Source organism: Entelurus aequoreus, linkage group LG07 (genome assembly GCF_033978785.1).
Source record: "Entelurus aequoreus isolate RoL-2023_Sb linkage group LG07, RoL_Eaeq_v1.1, whole genome shotgun sequence".
NCBI lineage: Eukaryota > Metazoa > Chordata > Actinopteri > Syngnathiformes > Syngnathidae > Entelurus > Entelurus aequoreus.
In genome coordinates this window covers 65982643-66009664 of record NC_084737.1, presented here as the reverse complement: position 1 = coordinate 66009664, position 27022 = coordinate 65982643, and the positions used below count along the sequence as shown (strand labels likewise).

The 27022-nt window shown below is 37.5% G+C and overlaps 1 protein-coding gene across 4 annotated transcripts in view; it reads right to left on the bottom strand.

Moving 5' to 3' along the window:
• Positions 1-27022, bottom strand: part of rerea (arginine-glutamic acid dipeptide (RE) repeats a) — a 312621-nt gene that overhangs the window by 53756 nt on the left and 231843 nt on the right. For 3 of the 4 annotated variants that reach the window (XM_062054272.1, XM_062054270.1, XM_062054271.1), the window contains exons 4-7: positions 25120-25225; positions 20082-20178; positions 14906-15010; positions 12-60 (exon numbers count right to left, since the gene is read on the bottom strand). In XM_062054272.1, coding sequence (XP_061910256.1) covers positions 12-60; positions 14906-15010; positions 20082-20178; positions 25120-25225 — 357 coding nt within the window. Of the gene's footprint in view, positions 1-11; positions 61-9912; positions 10155-14905; positions 15011-20081; positions 20179-25119; positions 25226-27022 lie in introns of those variants that run through there. The other variant, XM_062054273.1, reaches the window with a different exon arrangement.

Below are 27022 nucleotides of genomic sequence, written 5' to 3'. Positions count from 1 at the left end.
CAGTGACTTACTTGGTGGCTGGGGCCCACTCGGATTTCCCCCTGAGTGCTGTTTAGTCGCCTGAGGAGACAAAAGAGAGCAGATTAAAACAACATATCTACTTGGAAGCCAGTTAGCTGAAAGGAAAGCAGCGTGTGTTATATTTGTTGATGTTGAGTCAGCTCACAGAGTCGGTGCATGTAGGATGTTTTATTCTGAAAAACCTTAAATGCTATGACAATGTGTAGGACAGAGGAGGCTTCATATTGTGAAAGCAGCAATAAAACACAACCCTCAAAAAGGAATCGAGGGAATGGGGGGGGGGGTCTACAAGGGCCTCTGCTGGTACAAATGTCGGTAGCCATAGCAACTGCACTTTAATAATAGTGTTCCGAATCTCCAGCTGCAGTGGATTAAAGAAAATGACAAGATGCTCCTTTTCAAAAGCCTTTCCCTTTGGTTGCCAAGGTAACAGCGCTGATTTTCATAGAGGCAAGAGCAGGGCAGCCCAAAATGTGTCAGTGTGATTTGCACCCCGAGAAGCTCGCACTCCATCGTCGAGGCCTGGATGAAATGTGAGAGGCCCTCCACTCTCTTTACAGTCCTCCATAAAACTGGTTCCTATTGGACCCAGTCCTCCAGACTAGAACCTATAGTGACATGTGCTGTCAGCCAGTGGAAATCCGGGGTTACAGTCACAGTGTGCTGAGATGACTTTAGATTGGTTATCCCTGATTTTAGGGTGTAAAACTTGGGTCAGATCATCTCTGAAAGTACATGACTCTAGCCTTGACGACGCAATGTCTACTGGGTTTATACAGATAAACACAAACATCACAAAAACATCCACAAACAGAGCGGTCGTAGCTTTCTAAACTCTTATCATTTTGAAAGTCATTTAAGGTGTAAAATGTGCAGGGTAAAAAATTAAGTAGTTCACAAAGTCCGGATATGAGACATCGGGGAAGATGTTGTGATCTCTGCTCCACGCAGACTTGTCAATCTGGTGCGCATCCTTACATCCAATTGCAACTGTTTTGACCTTATAACGACAAAGGGACTTCTTATCTAATGACTCACAGTAATTCTCCATAGTTTCACAGCCAGTGCAATGCAATTTTACCACAGAATAGTTCGGAATTCTTACGTGTAGCGCTAGACTTTCAATATGGCTGCCGGCAATGTATTGTGGGATACTTACACAAAAATCCGAAGCCCTTTATAGCAAATAGTCCTGCAACTAACAACTATTTTCATTAGTCGCCTGATAGGATTGTAACATGTAATCAAACCTATTCAGTGGCTCTAATTTGGACACCTGCTTTTAAATTCAGCTTGAGATATTTTGTAGGCATGTGCTAACTCACAACGATAACTAATTCAATCAGAAATATATATTTGTCCTGAAACCATGCTGCTAATTAGGCAACTACAAAAACAAAATAACTATTACATTTCTGTCCATTTAAAAGCAAGGACAGGCAAAGTGCTGACAAAAACAAAGTATACATTTTTTATGTAAAAAAAGGACAGTCAAAATAACAGCAATAAGAACACAACAACATCCAAAATAAATATACATTTTGTGATGTGTTTAGAAAGCTGCACATTTTTAGCTACCTTACACTCATTCTATATTATTGATAAAAAATTTTTAGCCATCTAATCGTATATTTATTCCTATGTGTGCGTGTGTATGTGTGATTGACATTTGTTATTGTGGCCTTTCTTCATCTCTGTTGTTAGCTAGCAAGGTAAAAATCTAACTATCTTACCAAAATCATAATCTTCCAGATGTCCGACACACTTCCACTTCAAAAGCTCACAGAGCAAGTTCAGCTTTTCAGACTGAGAAAATTATTGATGTATTTTATGTGTTTAGGGTTGAAATGTTCCATGTATTCACCACTTTTTCTTTCTTTTCCCGTCGCTGCCAGTCACCATTCGCACTGACTTGCGCATGTTTGTTTCTTTTGGAAAAACCCAAGCGACGACGTCACTGATTGTGGACAAATGAATTTGCCAGCGACAATTGTTTGTAGCAATTTTTGTTGACAATGTCGATAAACTTCTGCACCTCTAACAACAACGCACCCGTCATCTGTAGGGATGTGAATTGATAAGATTTTTACGACTCCGATTCCACTTTCTATTCTGCTTAACGGTTTGGTTCTTTATCGATTGTCTTATCGATTCTCATTTGGATAAATTGATAGCTAACAAGTTGATTAGCATCAACTATGTTGACATTATAAAAAACAAGAGTATACAAACAACAGTGAGGCTTTAAAAGACTCACAGCCTTGATGGGGTGCAAGAAAAAAACCTCCTTTGAATATAACTAATATATATATATATATATATATATATATATATATATATATATATATATATATATATATATATATATATATATATATATATATATATATATATATATATATATATATATAGTAGTTTGAATATAACTAATATATATATATATATATATATATATATATATATATATATATATATATATATATATATATATATATATATATATATATATATATATATATATATATATATATATATCTTACCGCTCTACCAACCGAGCGGTATAACTCGGTTGGTAGAGCGGCCGTGCCAGCAACTTGAGGGTTGCAGGTTCGATCCCCGCTTCCGCCATCCTAGTCACTGCCGTCGTGTCCTTGGGCAAGACACTTCACCCACCTGCTCCCAGTGCCACCCACACTGGTTTAAATGTAACTTAGATATTGGGTTTCGCAATGTAAAGCGCTTTGAGTCACTTGAGAAAAAGCGCTATATAAATGTAATTCACTTCACTTCACTTCATTCCCACGACTACAACACCTTGCCAACAGAATCCTATGCGTCCCAGCAACAAGTCCCGCAAGTGAGCGCTCCTTCAGCGCAGCAGGGCGCATTTTAGAGGCCAGGCGCTCTCGCCTGCATGAATCCTGGCACTGTAGATGCCGTTTTAGTCCTGCATAGTGCTAACAAAAAAAAAAGTAAGTAGACATACGGTTGGATATGTTAAACGAATTAGTCTACGTTACCTAGGCTATACCAAATAAGCCCATGTCTAACCTATATTGAGTTCGGTCAGCTGAATAATTTTGATGGTTAAGTGTTGTTTGGGCGCACTACAATGCAAAAGAATTAAGGCAACTGCGTTGTTTATTGTGTTTTTTTTCTATTGGAGATATACTACTGTGTGTTAATTAATTGGCCTCGCTTTCAAGTGAAGCGCATCTCCGATTCGTTACAATGTAAGGCTATTTAGCCTGCTTTGTTTGTCGCGACCGTCTATTTTCATTATAATTCAAGTTTGATGATAAAGTGCAGTCTGATGGGTTTGATTTCCCACCTTCAGCTATTTGCCTTGGCCAATAAGTTGCAGGTAATTTATTATTATTATTTATTTAATTTATTTTTGTTTAAATAGAGATGACATACATATGTTATTGTATAATTTAAATTTGTGCGCGTGATTGACAGCCTAAGGCTTATGAGGCACATTTTTTATTTATTTTTTTATTTAAACTTAAAAACGTATGAGCCTATGCCTTTGCCTACAACATAGGCTATGAGTTTAACTTTATTTTCCTGCCTGTCGTTGACAATGGAGATTGTCTGATATTTTGTCATGGCTACAAATCAATCAATAAAGGTTCATCTTTGTCGCGAAATTGTTCACTGTTTCACTGTGCACCCCGCCCTCGTCCCTATTTGAGCATTATAACGTTAACAAGTTAATATTCAGTGAAATAAATTCAGAACATATTTTTTACCTAACGAAAATATAGGCCTAGTCTTTGTAAAACATTTTTTTAACTTCTTAAAAGCATCGTTCTGCTTGCTGCAACTGCGCACACAAAGTGTGAGGAACGCACTCCTGATCGGAGGGCATTGGCAACAATAGTCAACACTTTCTTAATGGAAATGACAATAATATTATAATAATGATAAATAATATTATCACGCATTAATATCTCTTAGCCTCTAATTAGGGATGTCCGATAATATCGGCCTGCCGATATTATCGGCCGATAAATGCGTTAAAATGTAATATCGGAAATTATCGGTATCGTTTTTTTTAATTATCTGTATCGTTTTTAAAAAAAAAAATTTTAAAAATTAAATCAACATAAAAAACACAAGATACACTTACAATTAGTGCACCAACCCAAAAAACCTCCCTCCCCCCATTTCTTTCTGTTATCAATATTCTGGTTCCTACATTATATATCAATATATATCAATACAGTCTGCAAGGGATACAGTCTGTAAGCACACATGATTGTGCGTGCTGCTGGTCCACTAATAGTACTAACCTTTAGCAGTTAATTTTACTCATTTTCATTAATTACTAGTTTCTATGTAACTGTTTTTATATTGTTTTACTTTCTTTTTTATTCAAGAAAATGTTTTTAATTTAGTTATCTGATTTTATTTTATTTTTTAAAAAGTACCTGATCTTCACCATACATGGTTGTCCAAATTAGGCATAATAATGTGTTAATTCCACGACTGCATATATCGGTTGATATCGGTATCGGTTGATATCGGTATCGGTAATTAAAGAGTTGGACAATATCGGAATATCGGATATCGGCAAAAAGCCATTATCGGACATCCCTACCTCTAATGCGTGGCCAAGAGATATTCATGCGTGGCACGCATTTAATGTCTCTGCTGCATGCCTTGCATCGTCTATATTAGATATATAACAACGGGCGGATGGCGGGTGGGTGTGGTTTTGATAAAATGGTGGTTCGGGTGGATGGCGGGTGGATGACGACTTTTGTGATGCGGTTGCGGATGAAATAATTGCCTATCCGCGCATCTCTAGTGAGCACTCAATAGTAAGTACAACTATGTCAGTCAAAGACAAATATAAGCAAGTCAATTCAAGTAGAACTGTACACTGTGCAATTTTTCAACCATCAACGATGAAAATTAACCATTATTTTTGTCAAATATTAGGCGTATCTGCATTTTTAGGAAGCATTCATGATATTTAAGACTAATCACGATGTCTCACGCTGTGGAGGACACCTCTTGGAAAGTGGCATGCAGATGCCGTCTTGTCATGTGATGCATGAGAAACATTCATTTCATGTTTACAGTTAATAATAGCTTGTTTTAACATTATGACAGTGTTAGTTTGTTAGTAACCTACGGTACTAACAGCAGACAACGTGCTGACTTTGCAGCCGCTGCTGGCGGTGATTCGAAAACGTATCATTCATTTAACGTTATCACATGCTGTGTCTGCTAATGTTTTTGCTAGTATTTTTTCAAAGTGATGCAATATCCAATATGCAAGTATTGCAAGTTGCCCTGTTGTATTCCTTTCTCCTGAATAATTCTGACGTCTGTGCTGCTGATCGGCGCCGTGGTGACGTTATGCGTGCCCACAGCCATCCATAAGGAAATGGTTAACAAAACTGTCAAATGATTCCCAGAAAACGGAACCATGAGAGCCGGTTCTCGGAAGAACCGGATGACTCATCTGGTTGAAAAATCTTTATGAATTAAGACCAAAATCTTAACTAGGCTTATAGAGATTTTATTTCCCCTTTCTACCGTTTTAAAAAATATTTTGGAACCTGTAGCCCTTTGAGATCTCCTGATAAAAAAGACAAAATAAATAAAGTTTTTATTTATTTATCATAGTTTGGATAAGCAATTTTATACAAAAACATGTTTTACATCACAAAAGAAACAGCACATTTTTTCCTCTATTTGAAGCAAGTGAGAGGGCTGGATGATGTTTTTGTCAGAGAATAAATGTTTAATAGCTCAAAAACCATAGCAGTACAAACAGTAATAACAGCACAAACAACAGAACGTTTTTGTTTAATTTGGAGCAAAATGGGGGGTTAGGGTTAACTCAGATTGGCCTGTATAATAATATCTAACAAGTGGAAAAACTAATCGCACAAATCACAATTTAAACAGCACAGGGCAGCACAACTTAAGGGAAGTAAGTACAAATGACTATGTACTAGGGTTGTACGGTATACCGGTATTAGTATAGTACCGCGATACTAATGACTCATATTCGGTACTATACCGCCTCTGAAAAGTACCGGTCCGCATATGTTACTGCATATGTCAGCAGATAAATTAGGAGCCTTTGTTTGCTTACTTACTACTAAAAGAGAAGGTGTCTTGTATGTTCACCATTTTTAAGAACAAAATTGCAATAAGAAAGATATGTTTAATGTACCGTAATATTTGTTGTTAAAATAAAGCCAATAATGCAATTTTTGTGGTCCCCTTTATTTAGAAAAGTATCGAAAAGTACCGAAATAATTTTGGTACCGGTACCAAAATATTGGTATTGGGACATCACTACTATGTACCCAGAGTTTTCCAAAACCTGAGGAGCCATTTTAATCCATCTATCCAAACCAATTAATATTACATCCATCCAGCCATCCATCCATTTACTACCGCTTATCCCGACCTGTGGATAGGTTGATTGGCAACACTAAAAATTGGCCCTAGTGTGTGAATGTTGTCTATCAGTGTTGGTTGGCCTTGCGTTGAGGTGGCGACTTGTCCAGGGTGTACCCCGCCTTCCGCCCGAATGCACCTGAGATAGGCTCCAGCACCCTGCGACCAATTATTATTAATTTTATTCGTCACTGAGAAATTAAGGGAATTGTTCTTTAAGAGGTTTCATTTAAAAGAAATGTTGATTTGTTAGCCTATTATTATAGTTTAATCTTGCAAGTACACAAGAAGCAATGGAACATAAAAACGCCCAAAATATTGATTAATTTAAAGGTAAAACAGTATTTTATTTTTTAAATTCCATTTGTCTGCCCACAAACTTTAAAAATGATTTCTTAGTTCTAAATCACATGTTAATAGTAATTACAATAAACATCTGTGTTGGCCCTGTCATGAGGTGGCGACTTGTCCAGGGTGTACCCCGCCTTCCGCCCGAATGCAGCTGAGATAGGCTCCAGCACCCCCGCGATCAATTAATATTATTAATTAATAATATTAATTGTATACGTCACTGAGAAATTAAGGGAATTGTCCTCTGAAAGGTTTTTAAATGTTGATTTGTTAGCCTATTATTATAGTTTATTCTTGCAAGTACACAACATAAAAACGCCCAAAATATTGATTCATTAAAAGATAAAACAGTATTTTATTTTTTAAATTCCCACATAAACTTTAAAAATGATTCTTAAAAAAAAAGTCTTATTTATTTTTTCTTTATTTAATTGATTTATCCGTAAATATTATTATTTAGGTTTCTTGCCGTTTCTTTATTTTGGGGGGTGGGGGGGTGGGTGGCATTGTTGGGATATAAACAAAAAAATATTTTGACATTTAGGGCAGACAACAGATACCGTATTTTTCGGACTATAAGTCGCAGTTTTTTTTCATAGTTTGGCCGGGTGCGACTTATACTCAGGAGCGACTTATGTGTGAAATTATTAACACATTACCGTAAAATATCAAATAATATTATTTAGCTCATTCACGTAAGAGACTAGACCAGGGGTCGGCAACCCAAAATGTTGAAAGAGCCATATTGGACCAAAAAAAACAAAAAAAAATCTGTCTGGAGCCGCAAAAAATTAAAAGCCATATTACATGTGTCATGAGATATAAATGTAATTAAGAAGACTTAAAGGAAACTAAATTAGCTCAAATATAGCTACAAATTAGGCATAATGATGCAATATGTACATATAGCTAGCCTAAATAGCATGTTAGCATCGATTAGCTTGCAGTCATGCAGTGACCAAATATGTCTGATTAGCACTTCACACAAGTCAATAACATCAACAAAACTCACCTTTGTGCACTCATGTACAACGTTAAAAGTGTGGTGGACAAAATGAGACAGAAAAAGAAGTGGCATAAAACACGTCCTACAAAGTCGGAGAAAGTTATGCATGTAAACAGACTATACGGTGAGTTCAAGGACCGCCAAAATAAGTAGGACAAAACGGCGCTCGCCAAATACTTGAATCAGTGAAGCATATTTAATATAAACAGTGTGATTTATAACAATTACGGAGGTTTGTGTCATGTTTGTCCTCCTACAGAAACCATACTAAAACAAAAAAATAGATTTTTTTTTCCCCCTCATCTTTTTCCATTCTTCATACATTTTTGAAAAATCTCCAGAGAGCCACTAGGGCGGCGCTAAAGAGCCGCATGCGGCTCTAGAGCCGCGGGCTGCCGACCCCCGGACTAGACGTATAAGATTTCATCGGATTTAGCGATTAGGAGTGACAGATTGTTTGGTAAACGTATAGCATGTTCTATATGTTATAGTTATTTGAATCACTCTTACCATAATATGTTACATTAACATACCAGGCATGTTATCAGTTGGTTATTTATGCGTCATATAACGTACACTTATTCAGCCTGTTGTTCACTATTCTTTATTTATTTTAAATTGCCTTTCGAATGTCTATTCTTGATGTTGGGTTTTATCAAATACATTTCCCCCAAAAATGTGACTTATACTCCAGTGTAGGGATGTCCGATAATGGCTTTTTGCCGATATCCGATATTGTCCAACTCTTTAATTACCGATACCGATATCAACCGATACCGATATCAACCGATACCGATATATACAGTTGTGGAATTGACACATTATTATGCCTAATTTGGACAACCAGGTATGGTGAAGATAAGGTACTTTAAAAAAAAAAAAAAGATAAATAAATTAAAAACATTTTCTTGAATAAAAAAGAAAGTAAAACAATATAAAAACAGTTACATAGAAACTAGTAATTAATGAAAATGAGTAAAATTAACTGTTAAAGGTTAGTACTATTAGTGGACCAGCAGCACGCACAATCATGTGTGCTTACGGACTGTATCCCTTGCAGACTGTATTGATATATATTGATATATAATGTAAGAACCAGAATATTAATAACAGAAAGAAACAACCCTTTTGTGTGAATGAGTGTAAATGGGGGAGGGAGTTTTTTTGGGTTGGTGCACTAATTGTAAGTGTATCTTGTGTTTTTTATGTTGATTTAATTAAAAAAAAAAAATTTAAAAAAAAAACAGGAAAAAAACGATACCGATAACAAAAAACGATACCGATAATTTACGATATTACATTTTAAAGCATTTATCGACCGATAATATCTCTGCTCCAGTGTGACTTATATATGCTTTTTTCCTTCTTTATTATGCATTTTCGACCGGTGCGACTTATACTCCATAGCGACTTATACTCCGAAAAATACGGTATATAGTGTATGTAAATATGATGTAATGGATAGAAATGTCTGATGTTGGATGTCAAAAATAAAAAAATAAAATAAAAATGATTCTTAGTTGTTAATCATATATTCATAGTAATTACAATAAACATCTGTGTTGGCCCTGCGATGAGGTGGCGACTTGTCCAGGGTGTACCCCGCCTTCCGCCCGAATGCAGCTGAGGTAGGCTCCAGCAACCCCCCCTGCAACCCCGAAAAAGGGACAAGCGGTAGAAATGGATGGATGACAATTCAAGTCTCTGTATGTGTGTAATCAGGAGTAGCCCCGCCCCTTTATCAAATTCAACCAATGGCGGCGCGAGTGTGTGGCACACTGACATATAATTGCAGCACAGTACAAACAAGAGCCAACTCGGCGGTGTTTAAAAATGATTTGGACCGGAGTGGAAGTCGAGCTTATTCGGGCAGCAGCAGACTCTGCTCTCATGCTGCTAGTGAGCGCCATGTCATCTGGTTGTAAACAAAATGGAGCCACGTTTGCTCGTGGTGGAAATACACGCGTGCCTGCATGACGACTACAATAGCATATTATGTGGAAATGCATGCAAAACAAATAAAGAAAGAGAGAGAGAGAGAGAGAGAGAGAGAGAGCGGCATCAACGCTGCCTAGCTAGTAGCGGCTCCAGGGCGCACACCTTACCTCCGCGGGCTGAACAAGTCGTCCATGTCGGCCATGGAGCCCCCCTTTTTCTGGGTGACAGTGCGCGGTGTGCAAGGCAGCCCCTCTCCCACCTTATGTGTGCGGGTGCTCAAAATGGAGAGGCAGGCACTGACTGAGTCGTGACCTCCGCCTGCGAAGCGCACACGCACACAGTGCACGGCGCCGCCGAGCTCGCCTCGCTGTTTACCGGGGACGACACTGAGCATGTGCCGCGACCTCGCAGAGGCGCGCGCGGCCAACCAGAGGCGCGGACACACGCACGCACGAGACGGAAATCACTGCCCCCACCTCCCCCCCTCCCTCAGTGTGTCTGCGCCATAATAAACACGGGTGCAACTAACTGCGAGGCAGCAGACACGCCGCTTTGAATATCAAGCATGTGAAGCAGAGGAGGAGGAGGAGGAAGACCCCCCAGTGCATACACGACGACTGCTGTCAGTGCAACATGTGAGAGTAATGGGTTTAAAGGCCTACTGAAACCCACTACTACCGACCACGCAGTCTGATAGTTTATATATCAATGATGAAATCTTAACATTGCAACACATGCCAATACGGCCGGATTAACTTATAAAGTGCAATTTAAAATTTCCCGGGGAACTTCCGGTTGAAAACGTCTATGTATGATGACGTATGCGCGTGTCGTCAATGGTTGAAACGGAAGTATCCAATAAATAAATAAACCCCTGACTGGAAGGATAGACAATACAAAAAGTTCTGTTTTCATCGCAAAATTCCACAGTATTCTGGACATCTGTGTTGGTGAATCTTTTGCAATTTGTTTAATGAACAATGAAGACTGCAAAGAAGAAAGATGTAGGTGGGATCGGTGTATTAGCGGCTGGCTGCAGCAACACAACCAGGAGGACTTTGACTTGGATAGCAGACGCGCTATCCGACGCTAGCCGCCGACCGCATCGATGATCGGGTGAAGTCCTTCGTCGCTCCGTCGATCGCTGGAACGCAGGTGAGCATGGGTGTTGATGAGCAGATGAGGTGCTGGCGTAGGTGGAGCGCTAATGTTTTTATCGTAACTCTGAAAAGGTCCCGTAGCTAAGTTAGCTTCAATGGCGTCGTTAGCAACAGCATTGTTAAGCTTCGCCAGGCTGGAAAGCATTAACCGTGTATTTACAGGTCCATGGTTTAATAGTATTGTTGATTTTCTGTCTATCCTTCCAGTCAGGGGTTTATTTATTTTGTTTCTATCTGCAGTAAAGCCCGATGCTATCACATTAGCTCCGTAGCTAAAGTGCTTCGCCGATGTATTGTTGTGGAGATAAAAGTCACTGTGAATGTCCATTTCGTGTTCTCGACTTTCATTTTCAAGAGGATATAGTATCCGAGGTGGTTTAAAATACAAATCCGTGATCCACATTACAAAAAGGAGAAAGTGTGGAAAAAAATGAGCCCTTGTACCTAAGTTACGGTCAGAGCGAAAAAAGATACACCCTGGCGTCCTGCACTGCACTCTAATCCTTCACTGTCACTTTCCTCATCCACAAATTTTTCATCCTCACTCAAATGAATGGGGTAATCGTCACTTTCTCGGTCTGGATCGCTCTCGGTGCTGGTGTAAACAATGTGCAGATGTGAGGAGCTCTTCAACCTTTGACGTCACGCTACTTCCAGTACAGGCAAGGTTTTTTTTTATCAGCGACCAAAAGTTGCGAACTTTATCGTCGATGTTCTCTACTAAATCCTTTCAGCAAATATATGGCAATATCGCAAAATGATCAAGTATGACACATAGAATGGATCTGCTATCCCTGTTTAAATAAGAAAATCTCATTTCAGTAGGCCTTTAACTATATTAAGCGATTTGAATCACTAGAGAAAAGCGCTATATAAATATAATTCACTTCACTTCACATGATATCTTGTTGTTCTATTTTCTCATTTCAAGGGGAATTGCACTTTTTGGAATCATTCACAGTCCCTATGTAATCATGTGGATAATAATAACAATCAGTGGCAGCTAGATCCAGCAGAGGGTGCTGCTTTTATTGTCCATCCATCCATCCATTTTCTACCGCTTGTCCCTTTTGGGGTCGCGGGGGGGGGTGCTGGAGCCTGTCTCAGCTGCATCCGGGCGGAAGGCGGGGTACACCCTGGACAAGTCGCCACCTCATCACAGGGCCAACACCGATAGACAGACAACATTCACACTCACATTCACACACTAGGGCCAATTTAGTGTTGCGCTCCCAACAGGTGTAAAAGAAAGGGCATCTCTATCCTCCTTCAAAACCGCAATAAAAGTACACCTCCAGGCAACTTCAACCTTAAACTAACACCCTCCCCAGATTGTAAATAATCAAATGTTTTTCTTTTGCTTTCTGATATCTCTCTCTCTATGTCCACTACTTGCTGTACATATCTTACCAAGTCAGTTCTACACTGTTTCAATGTCAATTTCTCTGATGATGCAATTGTTGATGCTGATTGTTGATGACAGAAGTGTTGATACCAACCAAACCTAACCCCCCGCCCCCCCTCCATATCCCACACCCTGGATTGTAAATAATGTAAATAATTCAATGTATATACTCTGATGATTATCTTGTGTGATGACTGTATTATGATGTTAGTATATATTTGATAGTATATATCTGTATCATGAATCAATTTAAGTGGACCCCGACTTAAACAAGTTGAAAAACATATTCGGGTGTTACCATTTAGTGGTCAATTGTACGGAATATGTACTTCACTGTGCAATCTACTAATAAAAGTTTCAATCAATCAATCAAAACCAATCAACCTATCCCCAGGTGCATGTTTTTTGGAAGCCGGAGTCATTGTTTATCAAAAAGAGTCATTGTTTATAAAACAGAGTCATTGTTTATCAAAAAGAGTCATTGTTTATAAAAAAGAGTCATTGTTTACCAAAAAGACTCATTCTTTTTTTGAGCCAGTGACCAAAAGGAGCCATTCTTTACCAAAAGGAGTCATTCTTTACCAAAAGGAGTCATTCTTTACCAAAAGGAATGATTCTTTAGCAAAAGGAGCCGTTCTTTAGCAAAATGAGTCATTCTTTGTTGGAGCAAGTTACCAAAAAGGAGTCATTCTTTAGCAAAAGGAGTCGTTCTTTACCAAAAGGAGTGATTCTTTAGCAAAATGAGTCGTTCTTTAGCAAAAGGAGTCGTTCTTTACCAAAAGGAGTGATTCTTTAGCAAAAGGAGTCGTTCTTTAGCAAAAGGAGTCGTTCTTTAGCCAAAGGAGTCGTTCTTTAACAAAAGGAGTCATTGTTTATTAAAAAGAGTCCATCCATACATCCATTTTCTACCGCTTGTCCCTTTTGGGGTTGCGGGGGGTGCTGAAGCCTGTCTCAGCTGCATCCGGGCGGAACACACCCTGGACAAGTCGTCACCTCATCACAGGGCCAACACCGATAGACAGACAACATTCACACTCACATTCACACACTAGGGCCAATTTAGTGCTGCCAATCAACCTATCCCCTTTTATTGTATGATATTTATTTCTGTCACTTCCATAGGTAGGCTACTCCAGTATTTTTCAACCTTTTTGGAGCCAAGGCACATTTTTGTTCATTGAAAAAATGCATGGGCACACCACCAGCAGAAAACATCAAAAATATACACTCGGTCGTTGATATTGACAATAAAAAGTTGTTCTCGCAATTGTTGGATATGAACTCAAACCATAACCAACCATGCATCACTACGGTGCAATTCCATGCAGATGGAAGCTGTGCATGGTGAAAATAAAATAAATGTATCATGTCAGAACAAAGTCATGTGTTTATTTTTTAAATAGACACATACACAACATATGGTGCCTGCATTAATTATGAGCAAATTGTAGAAATATTAACTTCAAGGCGTTGCAATCCATAAATCCAAATGAAAAGAAGATGTAAACAAAACACTTTTGGAAAATCTACCAGGTATTTACTATTGTTTGCTGAGGTAGCAACAATTAAATGCAGAGAAAAGCAAGCTGTGCATCATGGGACGGCGTGGCGAAGTTGGTAGAGTGGCTGTGCCAGCAATCAGAGTGTTGCTGGTTACTGGGGTTCAATTCCCACCTTCTACCTTCCTAGTCACGTCGTTGTGTCCTTGTCACTTCACCCTTTGCCTCTGATGGCTGCTGGTTAGCGCCTTGCATGGTAGCTCCCGCCATCAGTGTGTGAATGTGTGTGTGAATGGGTAAATGTGGAAATACTGTCAAAGCGCTTTGAGTACCTTGAAGGTAGAAAAGCGCTATACAAGTACAACCCATTTATCATTTAAGTAGAGGTGTTATAACAGCACTGTAACACAAGTGCCACCAAGTAAACTAAACAGCAGCTTCAGTGTGGAAGCTCAAATACTTTATTTATTTATCATTTCGGATGCATTAAAAAAATACATCCACCGTCACGTCTTTCATAAAGATTGTGAACGATATAAGCAAAATTCCCAAAAAAGTGCAGTTCCCCTTTAACTGACGACTTGAACTGAGGGATTTTTGAGGATGAATTTTGGTGTTACAAACTTTTGTTTGGTGTTGCTTCCTATTTATAATTATTACAAGCTGATTTGATATGTGTATGCAGCGGCGGCTGAACCGAACGATACAGCGTGTCATATTTACGACAGTCAGCTGGATAAAAAAAAAAAGCACATAGCAGCACCGTTAGTCTAGAATCGTCACGGTCCAGGAGGACCGACCAAATTAGGAACCGGTACTAAAAAAAACGGTACTCTGTACACATCCTTACTTATGGTACAAAACCAACATTCGAACCCTCAACCTGCTGAGTGTGAGGTCTGTGCAGTCTCTATAAGTCAATATGTCCATCCATCCATTTTCTACCACTTGTCCCTCTCGGGGTCGCGGGGGTGACTGGAGCCTATATGTAATGGATGTCTAATTGATCATGATCGCCATCAACATTATTTAATTGAGTTAATAATACAGTAAGTACCCAGATGAGGTTTGATAGGAGAAAAAGGAAGCTGCTTACCTGGTCTCTGGGTTGTATCCGAGGATGTAGAAAAATGAGTCAATGCGGGCTTTAAATTCCCTGGCAGCAAAAATGTCGGAGAAATGTGAAATGTTGCATTTCCCCCTGTGGAAGAGCAGACAAACATATCAGACACCAGTACTTTATAAAGTGGCTAACTAGTAGGAAGTAAAAGTATCAATGAGTTACACTCTAGATCAGGGATATTCAACTAGCGCCCAGGAGGCTAAATCTGGCCCGGGATTGACTCCATACCAGAGCCCCAGGTTCACTTCAAAACTTGTGGGACAAACATTTTTGCAGCAAATTCCTAAAAACAAAAGAGTGCTCCTGTTGTACAGAGGAACTTGGAACTCTGTCCAAACCTTTTTACATAATTGAGGCGTTCCTCTGGCACCCCTTTAAGTCCTCTCCTTTTTGGCAGTTTCAATTGTTTTTCATAATGTTATTTGTGTAGCTAAAGTGTTGCTGTAGATTTTTTTTTTAACTTCAGGCACAGTCAGTAGTCATTTGTTCAACTTCTTTAGCTGTACTAGTGGTGTTTTTCAAAGTTCCATTTTTGGTCCTCTTTTTTTTTTTTTTTTTTTTTTTAAATCATTTCGGCTATTCAACTGGTGGCCAGCGAGTTCAGTTCATAATAACTTGTGAGATTCACATTTTTGCAGCATACAGTATTCTTAAAAACACTGGAGTGCTGTCATAGAGATGATCTTTGACTAGCTTTATTGCAGAAAGTGCTTAAAAACAGCAGAACACACCCAAGGTCAAATTTATACTATAGAGGATGCTGGTTCTTCAGAGTATACAAAATAAGACTAATAGCGGGTGGATATATACAGTATATACATAAATACACGTAGATAAATATACACACGTGTATATATATACACACACACATATATGCGTACATATACATACAGACATATATGTGCGTATATATATATATATATATATATATATATATATATATATATATATATATATATATATATATATATATATATATATATATATATATATATATATACACACACACATACATATATGCGTATACAGGGTATATGTACACATACCTACCTACATACATACATATATACATATATATATATATATATATATATATATATATATATATATATATATATATATATATATATATATATATATATATATATATATATATATATATTTTTTTTTAAATTTTTTATTTATGTACATACACGTACCTACATATATACAGTCATGGCCAAAAATATTGGCACCCCTGCATTTCTGTCAGATAATGCACCACTTCTCCCAAATTGCTGAAATTACAAATGCTTTGGTATTCACATATTTGCATTGGAACAATACACATAAAACAAGAAAGAAAAAAAAGTCAAATCTGTTATTTTTTTACACAAAACTCCAAAAATGGACTGGACAAAATTATTGGCACCCTCAATTTAATATTTGGTAGCACACCCTTTGGAAAAAATAACTGAAATCAATCGCTTCTCGTAAGTTTCTTACACCTTGCTACTGGAATTTTGGACCGCTCTTCTTTTACAAAATGCTTCAGGTTCCTCCGATTTGAAAGGTGCCTTCTCCCAACTGCTGTTTTTAGATCTCTCCACAGATGTTTTATAAGATTTAGATTTGGACTAATTAATGGCCACTTCAGAACTCTCCAGCGCTTTGTCTTAAGCCATTTTTGTGTGCTTTTTGAAGTATGCTTTGGGTCGTTGTCCTGCTGGAAGACCCATGACTTCTGACGGAGACCCAGCTTTCTGACACTGGGCCCTACATTATGCCCCAAAATTCTTTGGTACTCCTCAGATTTCATGATGCCATGCACACAGTCAAGGCATCCGGTACCAGAAGCAGCAAAGCAACCCCAAAACATTAGTGAACCTCCACCATGCTTGACTGTAGGGATGGTGTTCTTTTCTCTGAAGGCCTCATTTTGTTTTCCGTAATCAGTGTGATGACGTGCCTTACCAAAAAGCTCTACTTTAGTCTCATTTGTCCACAGGACATTCTCCCAGAAGGATTTTGGCTTCCTCAGGTAAGTTTTTGCAAACTCCAGTCTTGCTTTTTTATGTCTCTGTGTCAGCAGCAGGGTCCTCCTGGGTCTCCTACCATAGTGTCCCTTTTCATTGAGATGGTGATGGATAGTGCGGGCTGACACTGTTGTACCCTGCGTCTGCAGGTCAGCTTGAATTTGTTTGGAACTGGATCGAGGTTCTTTATCCGCAATTCTAACAATTCTTTGTTGCAGTCTTTCATAAATGTTTCTCTTCCGTCCACGTCCAGGGAGGTTAGCTACAATGCCAAGGGCTTTAAACTTCTTGATGACATTGCGCACAGTAGACACAGGAACATTTACATCTCTGGAGATGGACGTGTAGCCTTGAGATTGTCCATGCTTTTCCACAATCTTGGTTCTCAAATCTTCTGACAGTTCTTTGCTCTTCTTTCTTTCCTCCATGCTCATTGTGGTACACACAACACAAAGGTTTAGTCAACGTTTCTCCATTTTAACTGGCTGCAAATGGGATTTCTACTGTATATTGCCAGCACCTGTTACTTGCTACAGGTGAGTTTAATTACAAATTAAAGGAGCACCACATGCTTAGAATACAACTATTTCTTACAATTTTGAAAAGGTGCCAATAATTTTATCCAGTCCATTTTTGGAGTTCTGTGTAAAATAATATCAGATTAGGCTTTTTTTGTGTTTTTCTAATACAAACAAAACAAATAAACATGTGAATACCAAAGCATTTGTAATTTCAACAATTTTCTGGGAGAATTAGTGCATTATCTGACAACAATGCAGGGGTGCCAATATTTTTTGCCATGACTGTGTGTGTGTATATATATATATATATATATATATATATATATATATATATATATATATATATATATATATATATATATGTACGTACATACATACATACATACATATATATATGTATATATATATATATATATTTATGTTCATACATATGCACACGCAGATAGATACTAAGGATTTAAATCTCTTTGTGATGGACGAATACATTGGTTATGATGCGATTAAAAAACTATTCATTTATATAATGAAACAATTCGATGCGGTTTATTTAGTGTGTGAAGGATTCGATACCATTCGATTTAGTGTATAAGCGATTTGATACAATTTGATACGATTTGATTTAGTGTATGAACGATTCATTACGATTTGATACTGTGTATTAAGATTTGATTTTATGGTTGACATTTGTTGATGTACACTTTCTAATTTACACGACAGAAGAACAAAAGCATTCCTTCCTGCGCATAAAGTCCACAGCTGCGGTCTCCTGTTTGAGCTGCTGTTTACAGTGGCTCCTCACATATTCTCGATTCAGCATTCCTAACCCCTAAAATTAGCAGATTTATGTAAAAAAAATATGCGCAAAACATCCTATTCAAAGTTGGTAATCGTTTATAAATATGTGATAAAACAGTGTAAAATGTACATACTGCATAGTGTTCCCTCAAGACTTTGCGGTTCCCTTTTTATACCTTGGGAACACGATGAGACTATCAAAAGGAGCCAGTTTGCTGAATCTGCGTGAGAATGGTGCTAACAAAGAAGTCAAACATGACAAACTTGGATGCCCACTTAAAAAGCAACCACCCGACTGAATAATTCCAACTGGTAAAAGACATGCACATAAAGATGCAGAGCCTTTGTCCCGACAGTCCACACTCACTGAGGCGTTTGGTCAGAAGAAAACAAACAGCACAAAATAGTGTGTGCTCAAGGAAAGTGTGGTTCAAATCACTACAAACCCAAAACATGCTGCCCTTTAATACTGTTGAAAAATGAACATTTCGAAAAACGCTGTAAACGTTTGACAGACATTTGTCATGTTGTCATGTTATGTTGGTGTTCCTCGCTCAGAATATGCCACACTAAAGTTGTTTGGCATATGGCCTGTTAATACATCTTCTTATACTGTGGTGTTTATACTCTTACTATGCATGTTTGTTTTTAAAAGGTCCCAACTTGATTGTCAGTTAAGTAATGTACAACTCTACCTCTGCCTACATGTTCAATATTGAAGTGCAACTTGGTTTGTCAATATTTTATTTAGCTTTTTAATTTATTGTTTTGGTTTTAGGGTCCCTCACCCCCTCCTCACCAGAGACAGAACCAAGTTTATTGCTTTTCGTTGTGATTTTAATTCAAGTGCAAAATTTTGCTAATAGAGTTTATTTTATTTGTATTTGTTTTATTTAAACTGTAGATTTAAAACTTTACATTTCAATTACAATGTTAAAATATACAAGACATACAGCATTATTGCATTTGAAAGGGTATACTTGCATTATTATTATGTATTATCATTACATCAGTGGTTAATTTGGTCTCAAAATATCGACAATGATGTCATTTATTGGCAATAATTTGTAGGTCAATATATCGTTGAGCAAAATTTGTTATCGGCCCAGGCCTACTCATACATTCCCATTAAGAATGGTGAAAACTACAATTTTGTCAAGAAAGGTTGCATATTCTTAACTGAAAGTTTCATTATTAGCGTAACACTGCACAGAAGGGTAGTAGACAGGAAAAATATGATGATAACCAAGTAAAAATGGACACACGGTGAGAGACAATGATGCACATTTGTTTGTCCTTGAAATATATAAAAGGAGCCCTCTTTTTCAGTTTTTGGAAACATTTAAGACAAAATTACAGACAAAACATCTTGCTAGATAGATAAAATATGATGCAAGAAAACTGTTGGGTGATTTTGCTTCACTTCACTATTACCTGAAAACAACTCATGCTCTATTGTTTGCTAATTTGCAGAATTATTAAAACAAAAATTTCAGTAAGTCTATGCATGTTTGAAGACTCCAGGTTACTAATGTTTTAAGACAGAAGCAAAAGCCTTGACCCCCATGAGGAGATGTTGTTTGGTGCCACCTGTTGGTCTGCATGTGTAAATCTCTAGCTTGAAAATCTTTAAACAAATGTTTTGAAGGAAAATAAATACCATCCTACATTCGGGTCAATGCGATAACAGAAGAACAGAACATATATTGCAAAGTGAGCTTTGCATAATCTCGATCGTTGTAATAGAATGGAAAGTAGGCCACAAAGTCCTACAAGTTGTGTGAGGACACCACAGAGTATGAGAGTGTTTGTGCATACCTGAGAGCAGCAGCATGGTAAGTGTCCACATAGTCAGAGATGAAGAGCTCTCGACTCCTGACCACTGGGTCTGTGATAACCAGCTCTCTTCCAGAATCTGCAATAAAATAAATAGGGATGTTATCTGCTTAGCATAGAGAGAGAAAAAACATGATAGTTCAACTGTAACTATCAGCACAGGAAGAAGTGCGGAGGCCAATAATAGACCCCGTGATTCAATTCAACTAATAAAGTGTGTTCCCCAGAGGTGAGGACATTATGTCCAGCCCGCTACTTAAATGATTCTTGCAGGGGTTAAGACACATGAGCATCAAAGAGAATGAGGCAGTGCTTTGATGAATGAGCTGAGTTGTAGCATGCTGTGGCCGCTGTCGTTGGGCCTTGTGATTACTAATCCTAATAATCCAGAGTCCCTGCTGCAAGGACACACTGCACACAATGGAGCACCACACGTCACTGATACTTTTACCCTGCAGTGAACGGATCATAAAAATGCTGTATTTGGTTCCAACAACACATGGCATGAACTAAAACCTTTCCCCTTTGACCCTGTTAAGCTGTAACCATGTTTGTTTATGCATTTGACCCGTGGAGCCGCTGTGCCACAGTATATATTTAGAGTGCACTGCATTCTGTTGGACAAACTCAGAGGAGCTCAGTTGTCAGGGGCGCCGCTAACAGGATGTGTCAACAGGTGAGTGGCTTGTAAAAAGGTGGATACTTTAGATTATTTCTCAGTCTCAATAACACCTGTCATACAGTCATGTGAAAAAAATGTGTGCGTGTATATTAGGGCTGTCAAAAATAACAAGTTAAGTCTCGTGATTAATCACAAAAAGGGAAGGTTTTCGCATTAATCATGTACAGTTTGGACACACCTTCTCCTCATTCAATGGGTTTTCTTTATTTTCATGACTATTTACATTGTAGATTGTCAATGAAGGCATCAAAACGATGAATGAACACTTGTGGAGTTATGTACTTAACAAAAAAGGTGAAATAACTGAAAACATGTTTTATATTCTAGTTTCTTCAAAATAGCCACCCTTTGCTCTGATTACCGCTTTGCACACTCTTGGCATTCTCTCGATGAGCTTCAAGCACACCTGTGAAGAGAAAACCATTTCAGGTGACTACCTCTTGAAGCTCATCGAGAGAATGCCAAGAGTGTGCGGAAAAGTAATCAGAGCAAAGGGTGGCTATTTTGAAGAAACTAGAGTATAAAACATGTTTTCAGTTATTTCACCTTTTTTTGTTAGGTACATAACTGCACATGTGTTCATTCATAGTTTTGATGTCTTCAGTGCCAATCTACAATGTAAATAGTCATGAAAATAAAGAAAACAGATTGGATGAGAAGGTGCGTCCAAACTTTTGGCATGTACTGTACATATGCAGATTTAACGCAATTAATTTGGACCGTACATGCTCCTTTACCTTCACCGTGGATGGTTACCGGGTTGTTATACGATCACTGATAAGGCCAATGCATACGTCAGTGCAAATATGACTGAGGAGACTCCGACCGTTGCGCTTACTGCCAATTTTGCTTTAAAATAAACCCAAACAGGACTTTAGATAAAACTGTTACCAGTTTTTGAGCAAATAAAGGACGTACATTCAGGTAAGGCTTCAATGACTAATCAACAAAATCAAATATTTAGAGTAGAAAAAAGCGTACATTCATATTCTATTGTTTGGATTAAGCGTTTAATGAGTGTACTAACTAATACAATTTGATCAAATCTGGACCTCATGAAGTGGCCGGAACTTGAAATATGCGAATATAGTTTAGAACAGTGGTTCTCAAACTTTTTTCACCACGTACCACCTGAGAAAACACTTTGCTCTCCAAGTACCACTATAATGCCCATTCATCCATTTTTTTTTTACCGCTTTACCCTTGATTAACATTAAAAAACAGTATTGTCGTAGTGCTAAGTATTCGTTAAAAACAAGGGTGAGGTTTGATTTAACAAGTATATTTAATATTTTGGCCACTGTAACATTACACTAAGTTTAAACAGTAACTGTATTTGAATAATCTATATTAGGTTTAATTAAGTGATTCTTTGGCGTACAACTCAATGGAGCACGCGTACCACTTGTTTGAAAATCACTGGTTTAGAACATATACATTTCAATGATGATTATTTGCATTTATTTAAAAAAAGAATTAATCTTATGGCAAGCAAATAAATATTTGTTTAGTGAGAATATTTTCCCTAAAATATAATGTGTTTAAAATGTGTTGTATCTAGGGCTGCAACTAATGATTAATTTGATAATCGATTAATCTGTCGATTGTTACTTCGATTAATCGATTAATAATCGGATAAAAGAGACAAACTACATGTCTTTCCTTTCCAGTATTTTATTGGGAAAAAAACAGCATACTGGCACCATACTTATTTTGATAATTTTTTCTCAGCTGTTTGTACATGTTGCAGTTTATAAATAAAGGTTTATAAAAAAAAACAATTAAAAAAAAAAAACACTTAAAAAAATAAATAAAATTGCCTTTGCGCATGCGCATAGCATAGATCCAACGAATCGATGACTAAATTAATCGCCAACTATTTTTATAATCGATTTTAATTCGATTTAATTGATTAGTTGTTGCAGCCTTAGTTGTATACAATAACTTGATTAATCGAACAAACTAATCGATAGATTACTTGATTAATAAAATAATTGATAGCTGAAGACTTACATTCAAAAAACATTCCTTGTTGACATTCGGACAATAAAACTGCATTTGTGTTAAAATATAGTTTTTTTCCCCCCAAGTTAATTTTAATTATGCAAGCAGATAATTTACTGTGATTAATCACGATTACTTAGTTGTATACAATAACTTGATTAATCGAACAAACTAATCGATAGATTACTTGATTAATAAAATAATTGATAGCTGAAGACTTACATTCAAAAAACGTTCCTTGTTGACATTCGGACAATAAAACTGCATTTGTGTTAAAATATAGTTTTTTCCCCCCCAAGTTAATTTTAATTATGCAAGCAGATAATTTACTGTGATTAATCACGATTAATCAGATTTTTGAAAAAAACAAAACAATTTGACAGCACTATTAGTCATTAGATAAATGGCTATTAAATAATGGATTTGTGTGACAAAATCTTAAGTCATTCCATTTAATAACAGCGCCACCATCTGATGTATTTGTTAAATTATAGCACAGGCAACATTTTGACAAATTGTCACACTTGTAAGTATCAAGAACCAATGCAAAGTCCTAATTATTTCACATGACTGTATGGAAACTAGGCCTGGGCTATACATCGTTTTTATCGACAAATTAGTTTTTTGTTGCAGATGATTTAAAAATATTTTTTTTTGTCCTTTTTGGCCCCATGAGCTTCTGTAGCACTCGCCCATTCCTTGACTTATTTATCGGAGATTCAAGACATGGCTAATGCTAACGCTAGCGAGAGCGAGACATTTGTTCCACAGAAAAGAGAAGTGTTGTCAGCATTTTGGTTTTGCTGCTTGGAAAAAATGGCTGAACGGTGCAAAGTTTGTTAAAAAAAAGGTAGCAGCACAAACTTATTTCAGTATCTGAAACCAAAACCTCCAGTCGAGTGCGGCTAAATGCAACTCTACGAGCCGAACAAGACCGCAACAACAAACAAACTCCGGTTAAAATGCATCTTACTGTGGTGGAACTATTTACAAAATGTATGTATAATGATACCATGTATGATGAGAAAGAAGCACAATGAACAGAGCGATCACTAAAGCAGGCGCTCTGCACACTGTTAAGATGTGTGAATGAAAAAGCCTGCCTTTATTCAGTTGATGAAACTATTTTATACAGTCTTATCAATGTTTTACTTGATTATTTATTTGCATACAATGTATAATACTACATTTCCACTCACAGAAGTATTCAATTCAAGACAGAAGTTTTACATTTTCACATTAATCTCAATGTTGGAGATTATTATTTATTTGCATGAAATGTGCAATGTTACATTTTTGTTAACAGAAGTATTTTATTCAAGGCAAAAGTATTGCTTCCCAAAGGAAGCTCTTAATTTTTATTTTATTTTTTTATTATTCCATAAAAAATACACATGTATATTCATTCTAAAAAGAACAACATTATTCAAAATAGAATTTACCAAGAACACGATGCAGTGTATGCAATGTAATTTCAAACTACTACTTTTTGATCGAATAAAAGAAACACATGTTTTGAATTATCTCTGTCATTTGTATTCAATGGTTTCTTTAAAAAGTAGGGGGGGAAAAAAGGAAATATTTTGTAAAAAAAAAAAAAAATCTGAGATTTTATTTTTAGACCATATTGCCCAGGACTAATGGAAACACCATTAAAATTGATGGACTGTTCATATGTTTAACTCCATCCATCCATCCATCCATTCATTTTCTACCGCTTGTCCCTTTTTGGGGTCGCGGGGGGTTAAATATCATAGACCAAAAATAATTGAAACAATATCAACACATCCCTTCTCTAAAGCTAAAAAAAAAAGTTACCCACATACACCAAGGAAGGATATGCCAAAAAGTAATTTGTGCAGATACAGTGATGTTAAAAAGAGAAATATTTGAAGATAAATAATAAAATGTCAACACTGAAACAGTATAAATTACTTTTAAATAAATGTTTATGCAAATCAGTGTGTTAGTGTGAACATGGCCTCAGACCTAGGACGTTAGTTTTTTGTTGAAGATGTTGTATTGCTGGACATGTTTATGTGTTATGAGAGCCCCTGGTGTTGTTGAGTGTGTGTATGCTCAAGGGGCACATGGCACTGCAGGTTATTAACACTTGACAGCACTGCAGCCAGCCCTGAAGGAGTCTCGTTACCAGGGGAACAGTGCACCACCACTAAATTGGATCCTACTGCCTGGGACACTAGGTTTATGTTTGAAATGCAACCCACAGCCCGTTGCTGTATAACCCACACAACTGGAGAGCATTCGGGTGTATGTGTTTGTGTGTGAGTTTGTGTAAGGGAGGGATACTTGTCTTACATTGTGCAGTCTTACCGTTCTCATTGTGACGATCCTGCACCAGGTGCTGGTAGACCGAGTCGGGCACTTCAGACTGGCGGTAGTACCATTTGACATTCATTAGCAGATGGTCCCGTTTACTCTGCAACACAGGAGACACCCAGAATGGGTAAGACACACCAGGACACATTTTGTTTGAAGGTGACGTCACAAACATGCCCCCAGTTAACACTGATGCTGCACATTTATTCTAAATCTTACAGATGATGCCAACACGGCATACAGGGAGACTAAATCAATTAAAAAGGGATTGAAGAACATTTACCGCAATAATACAGCAAAGAGGTGGGTGAGGAAAGGTATTAGATTAGATTAGATTAGTTTATTTCAAAGGGGACAATGCAATTTCATAAAACACATGACTACAAATGGTTAAAAAAGCCAGAATTAGCCAGAAGGCTAGTTTTCATCTGTAGTCCCCCGGCCATGATGTAAAAAAAGGCAGTAAAATTACAATTTAAAAGAAAAAGTAAAGAAAGAGAGAGAAAAAGAAAAAAAACACACAATGCATATAGAGTATGATAAAATACAACATCACAACATAACATTTATCTTAGCATCAAAGCAGGCTCATCTTTTAGTGCTGGCAGCTGTAAGCGTTGATAAGCCACATTTTCATTTTTTTTTGTGAAGGCCTTGTAAGTTGTGACCATTTCAACCTCCTCGGGTACTGAGTTCCACACATTTGCACTCCTTACTGACCAGGCCGACTAACTGAAAGTGCTCCTGGGCAGAGGAATATAACAAGTCACCTCTGACAGAGCCTCGAGTGACACGCTCACGGCTGTTTCTTTGGCTAATGAACTCTGCCAGAGGATCTGGAGACAATTCATGCAATACTTCATAGGTCACTTTTAAGTCTGCAAATGTGTGAAGACTGTCCCAGTTTAAAACATTGTATTTTTAATTTTTAGAATGGCATAGTGATGATAGTGCCTCGGTTTTTTATCCGTAGCCTTAATTGCTTGTTTGTACACAATTTCCAATGTTTTGTTTTTTTAACTCTGACCAGCCTGAGGCTAGCTGGTAAGGCAATAGTTAAAGTGGATAAAATTATCGAATGCAAATACAATTCTGCAGCTTCAGTTGACATTTCATTTCGAATTGCATGTAAAATAGCGAGATCAAACTTGATTATTTTACACAATTTGCCATTATGGGCTTTAAAGGAAAGCTCAATTCTATTATTAACCCAATATATTTATATTGGCTGACAATTTGTATTCTTTCTCCATTAATATGTATTGTCCCAGACAAAGCGGGTTCATTTTGCCCACAATAAATCAATCTATTCCTTGGGTGACTCAAAATAAGTGTGGAGTTAGACTTTACAGTTACACAGATGGAAAGCCACTCTGCATAATTTTTTCTATGCTCAGTATGCTGCCATCTGCTGGTTTTAGAATAAGGTTCAACACACAGGAGGCTTGTAATTCCTAAAATAGCCAGCAGGTGGAAGCACAGCGGTGAGAAGAGATACATGTGAAAGACAAAGAGGGAGGTGAGAGGAAGATTGCTTGAAAGTGATGCTAGAAATGATACAGATCAAAAGTGCAAAACAGTAAATAGTATTTTGATTGCATGTGTATTTACATACATATTGTGGCTTCATATAAAACCAACTTAGCATCAGGGTAGTTTGGCAGAACATTTGAAGACGGCCGGACTGTGACGCTATCTTATCAAACTGTGCGTGACACAAACCAGACAAACAGAAAATGACTGAATGGAAAAAAAAAAGTCAGTTTCTGCTACTTGCTCTCTGGTCTATATCGTGTGCTCAGGAACATGAGGTCAGATATTTTCAGTACATTGTTCTGTTATGTCACAGGGGAGGGGGTTGAGCCAAGCAACCCCTGCAAGCCCACCTCTGGTTTTC